The 6,000-nt window shown below is 33.6% G+C and overlaps 1 protein-coding gene across 1 annotated transcript in view; it reads left to right on the plus strand.

Moving 5' to 3' along the window:
• Nucleotides 1–6,000, plus strand: part of LOC143196460 (uncharacterized) — a 55,067-nt gene extending 49,067 nt beyond the window's left edge. The window contains exons 11-13 of the mRNA XM_076404143.1: nucleotides 120–216; nucleotides 2,712–2,972; nucleotides 5,722–6,000. Of these exons, the coding sequence (XP_076260258.1) occupies nucleotides 120–216; nucleotides 2,712–2,972; nucleotides 5,722–5,769 (406 nt within the window). The 3' untranslated portion in view covers nucleotides 5,770–6,000. The remainder of the gene's footprint in view (nucleotides 1–119; nucleotides 217–2,711; nucleotides 2,973–5,721) is intronic.

The raw sequence follows: 6,000 nt of genomic DNA on the forward strand, positions 1-6,000 counted from the left end.
CAATTAGTTTTAGTATCTTATATCATTATGTCAATTATATTAACAATTCTGTTAAATTTTTTATTCAAACTATAGTTATAACAAAAATGTAACATTTTTTTTGTTTTTTTTTGTTACAGTTTTGTGGATAGTTTAAACTCCCATATAAAATATATAATGCTTATGGATTTCCTCCCGGGTTCAATACAGTTGGCAGCATTGTTATACCAACTCATAGTAATGTATTCCACATTTTACAAATAAGCTTTAAAGGCAAATCTTTTCAAGATTTGATAGATGTACATCAACTAGTGCACTCCACATATTTTTAAAACACCGTTTTCACAGATCATCTTACTAACAGGCGGGGCAAAAGTCCCGCTACAATTTTAAGCTCAGTTTCGCTTTAACCATTGTGTTGTGTAGACGTCCAAATTTTATTATAGATAAATATACACAACAAGAATGAGCAGAAATAGTGACAATATTTATTGAAAATAATCGTTCCATTATTGCCACTCAACGGAAATTGCTTCAAAAATATTCTAATCGTCCAGTGCCTCACAAAACCACCACAATTTATCTTTTACATGCGAAGTTTCGACAGCACGACAGCAGACAGGCCTCTTTCTGGACAATGACAAGACAATGGACGTCTCGTAACGCTGAAAATGTGACTCTGGTGCCCGATGGTGTTGAAGAGTCTCCAGAAACATCAACTGGAAGATATAGTTCCCGGTTATATAACTCTGCACACACTTTAAGGCGAATTTTAAAAACTGATTTGAAAATATTCCCGTACAAAGTTCAATTAGTCCGAAAATTGCTACCGAGAGATCCTGATCAACGAATTGAGTACAGTAATGCAATCCTAAAGCTGTCTGGTGAAATTGAAGATTTCTCGTCTAAATTAATAATGAGCGATGACGCCCATTTTCTTCTCAGTGGCCATGTCAATAAACAGAGCAGTCGGTTTTGGAGAACACAGAATTCTCAATTAATTTATAAAACATAATTGCATCCACTAAAAACAACTGTATGGTGTGGTATTCATGCTGAAAATGTCATTGGTCCCTATTTTTTTGAAAATGACCAAGGCGTTGCGGTTACTGTTACTGCTAAACGGTACCAAGACATGATATGAAATTTTCTTGTGCCTGAAATGGAAGAGGAAGGACTAGAGGACATGTGGTTGTCAGCAAGATGTGGCCACAGCCCACACAGATCGTTCAACAATTCAATTACTGAATGACGTTTTTCCACGTATACTAATTTCGCGAACTAGCGGGTTAGCATGGCCAGCCAGATCTCCGGATTTAACAGAACCAAACGATTCAACGTCTTAAAGACAATATTCGTCACGAAATTGAAGAAATTCAGCCTCGGATGTTGCAGGATGTCATTAAAAATGCCTTAAAAAGCGGAAAATTGCATAGCGAATCGTGGTCACCATTTAGCCGATATAATTTTTCAATTATAACGAAAAAAATATGTGAAGACCAAATAGACTTTTTATGAAAACTAAACTTACTTATCTTTTCTTTGAGTAAAGTTATAGGTAATCAAAATAGTAGTGGGACTTTTGCCCCACGTTATATATTATTTCGAAGGGTTAGTGATTAGTTCCAATGACATAAAATAATACCTTCGTTCAAAATCATATACATAAAGAATGTTAACAAGAAAATCCTTTTTGAGAAATCAGATCCACTAACGTTAAAAATAAGTTTAAAATATAAAGCCTATAAAAAATGTGTAAATTATTGGTTTCATTTTAGTGTTGCCACTAAAATTATTTATAGGTATAAAATAATTGTCATTCAGAGAAAAACAATTATTAATTATTTATGGAAAACAATGTCAGTTAATTGGCTGCCTTTGGTAATTGGTAGTCCATTCTCACTAAAACTAATAAAACAGTTACCAACCTTACTACTGTTAGAGATAAATTATTTCGAAGCTGGTGTGACACGTTGCACCATCTCATTAGAATCAAGGTTAATACACGTTTAAGTTGTCTTAGAATAGTGGATACAATAAATCTATAGCGTATATTTCGTTTTCACATTCAATTTTAAATATATTTCATTTGTTCAATTTTATTAAAATAAAACTTTCAATTCATGAATCACACTGCTAGAGTATTGCTGACTTCAAAGGGAAATACAGAGGTTCACTCCTCAAAACTTTTAGCAAATATTTTAAAAATATTATACTAATACATTTAAGAAAATGTTTTTTTTTATTAATATCTTAGAACTTCAATAAGTGATACTTATAGTACCACTTATAACCTAAATCTTATTCTAGATACTATTCTAACGTATTCTAAAGATTATTAAATCTCACTCTATGTGTCATTTAATCAGTTCGTATGGTATTTTGTCATCGCTACACTGTCATCGCGCACATTTAACTGTTTAGCCAGTGCATTGGGATGCACTAATAGGCTTTTTAGAGTACTTAGCACTAACACCTCGAATCACACTCGTTATGGGACGTGGGTACTTCTAAGGGTACATCGCACTGAATCAGTGTGTCAGTCATACAGCAAAACCTTGTTATCTAATGATAATGTTGATTTACGCCCTATCAGCCAATACATTTGGTTTAGTTTAAGCCCAAGATGTTTGCGTTTTGCCACTATATGTTTTTTCCGAGAAACTCTTAGAAAACATTAAAATATTGTATTAATACATTTAAGAAATTTGTTAACCTTCTTATTTTTTTAGAATAATCTTAACATGATTCAAATGGTATTGATCGGAGAATTCCTGCTAACACTGACAGCACGGTTTTTTATATATTGTTTGAATGCCAATAAAATCAACGAACAAAGCCAAATGATCGGTACGGTATGGTACCAGATCGACTGGACCGTACTACCGGAGGATCTAAAGAAGAACATCTTTATTTGCGTCAACAGGACTCAGAAACCACTTTCAATCAGCATGGGCGATTTCCAAGACATATCATTGGTAACTTTCGTATCCGTAAGTATTTTTCAATTTGTTTTGATGATAAACGATAGACCATAAAAGCTAGAATGACAGCTACTGCAAAAGATAAACAATGTTGCTTTACTATGCCTAGTCTTTCATAGAAGTGAGAATATCGTTATTAATGTATCGGGGGGTTGTCCAGCTTCACTTAAGAGAAGAGTGGGAGTTTGTCAACATCTTAGAACTGATGCTATATTGATTGTTTTACATTTCTTTTAAAATTGCTAAGTCATGGATCATTCAAAAATTAGGGATATAAATTAAAACATTTATTTAAGAGGTTTGATTGATTCGTTTCTTTAATGCTGCATGTCAGATTTAATCAATTAATATTAAGTGCTGGTATGTACTCTGATTTCATTTTTCACTTTAAAAGGGTATTTTCTACATCTAACAAGAAGATGACTTTGGGCCTGTTACTCACTATTATTTTGTATTGTCTTTTTGCCAACAATACGTCGTTTTGTTCAATTGACCTCAGCATATATTGGCAGTAACAGTTTCATTTAATTCTAACTACTCAGCATACACCACACTTTACTGATGCTACCATATGCACCGCAAGACTTTAAAGACATGAATATTCCACTTAATCCATAACTTTCTGCGCTTGAGATCGTCATAGTAGATCTACTTTTCACTTCTAGTCATAATACTCTTCTTTCTTGTCTCAGGAGCATTGAAACCGCTATGTTAAAATAATTCAAATGGTATTTTCAGTCAATTCGTATCAATACAAGTTTGCAGTACAATATCTTCGAACTCTTTCGGTCCTCCAGACCGTTCTTTGTCATTGGCATTTAAATCGTTGAAACCAAAACTGGCATTTAGGATAGCAATGACGAAGCAGCATTACCACAAGTTTCTAAAAGCGCTTGACTGGCTTTGGAATTAAACTTAATATGTTTTTTAATTAGCCCTAACCCTCAAAAAATGAGTGTATACATTTGACAGCTGTCGGATCATTAGTTTGTGAATTATAGCATTTTGAGTGAAGCAACTGTTGTTATTGTGAAAAAATGGATAAAAAGAAATTACGCGTGCTCATAAAATATTGCTTTTTGAAGGGAAAAAATACTTGGCTTGATGAACACCGCCCCAGGAAAATCAACCATCAAGGATTGACGGTGAACGCAGTGGACGCCCAAATGAGGTTGTTACCGGCGAAAACATTAAAAATATCCACAAAATGATTTTGAATGACCGTAAATTGAAATTGAATGAAATAGCAGATACTCTAAAGATATCAACTGAACGCTGATCGTATCATTCACGAATATTTGGGTATGAGAAAGCTCACTTTTCACCAAAAACAACGACGAGTTGATGATTCAATGGATGAAACATGGCTTCATCATTTCACAGCGAAGTCCAATCGACAGTCACCAGAGTGGACTGCACACGATGAACCCGCTCCAAAGCGTGGGAAAACGCAACAGTTGGCTGGCAAGGTTATGGCGTCTGTATTTTGGGATGTACTTGGAATAATTTTCATTGACTACCTTGAAAAAGGAAGGACCATCACCAACGACTATTACATAGCGTTATTGAGCCGTTTGAAGGATGAAATCGCCGAAAAACGGTCGCATTTGAAGAAAGAGAAAGGTCTGCTTCACCAAGACAATGAACCGTGTCACAAGTCAGTGAGAACAATGGTAAAAATCCATTAAGTTGGCTTCGAATTGCTTCCTCATCCACCGTATTCTCCAGATCTGGCAGCCAGCGACTATTTCCTGTTCTCATATCTCAAAAGAATGCTCGCTGGGAAGAAACTTTCGTCGAATGAAGAGGTGATCGCCGAAACTGCCGAAAAGTTGGAAGGTCGCTATAATCAGCATATCATCCTTGAAGGGAATTATGTTGAATAAAAAAAACTAATTTTGCCAAAAAAATGCGTTTTACTATGGTAGGCCGGGGACTTTTCAATTAACCTGTTAATAACTGTCGATTTTCATATACACGGAATAACTCAATAATATTAAATGGATAACGGTTATTTTATGTAGGAAAATATTGAATTTAACAGTTGCCTACACTAATACTTTTTCGCATTTTCGCCAATAAGTAAGGCTTTAAATAACAGATATAGTTTTAATTTTAATAAGATATTGTCCTAATTGTGGAAACTAAAAAAATTAAGAATCTTTTTTTATTAATTACATCTTACATTAGATATGCTAAGTACAATCTTCATTTACAAATTTATTTATTACTACAGTTTTGCTGTACTTGCATTAATACACAAGCAAGGCGAGTACGGGATTAATACATCAGTACGTATTCTCCAAATTAAAATAAAACTAAACTACTTTAGCTAAAGTTAAGAATACTCTTATACACCAAGCAAGTTCGTGTAGTGTGGTTCGCTTCAATCTTCTAATTTCCTGCGTGTTGTCCAGCAGCTCTATTGATTCCACGTTACTGTGATTTGGCAACCTTATTTCATGTTTTATAGCAAAATCTTGGATAAAATCGTGAATATATTTGATTTCGAGGCCATCGTGCATCTTCGTTGGTTACATAGCGATAAGCATTGCCAATCGTAGAAGTTTTGGTGTGCTGGTTTACTGGTTGGTTTGATGTTTTTGTTTAGTTAAATCCAAATTTTAAAAATTAACAACAGTTTTCGTTAAATTTGCATATAAATATAACTGTATAATATATAATAAAATGTATAATATAAATCTAATACCGAAGTTGTTCTAAGTGTCATTAAAATAACGTTAATATATCTTTTTAGATAATGAAAGGAGCCTACACTTATATGATGTTTTTAACAACATTCTAAAATATTATGGCCAGAAAACAAATGATATATAAAAATATGTAGTCGTCTAACGAAGATTAATTAGTTATTGATCTACATGCACCGAGTTTAAATGTTCCTATATTATATGATATATCTAACAAATGTATAGGAAAACATAAAGCAGAATCAATAAAACACGATCACAAGAAATAGTGTTAGAACAACAACGAAGTAGTTTAGTTTGGTCTTAATAAATAGCAGCAAATTGTA

This window comes from Rhynchophorus ferrugineus, unplaced genomic scaffold, assembly GCF_030347505.1.
Source record: "Rhynchophorus ferrugineus isolate W39M unplaced genomic scaffold, kcgeb_rfMv2 rfM4, whole genome shotgun sequence".
Lineage (NCBI taxonomy): Eukaryota > Metazoa > Arthropoda > Insecta > Coleoptera > Curculionidae > Rhynchophorus > Rhynchophorus ferrugineus.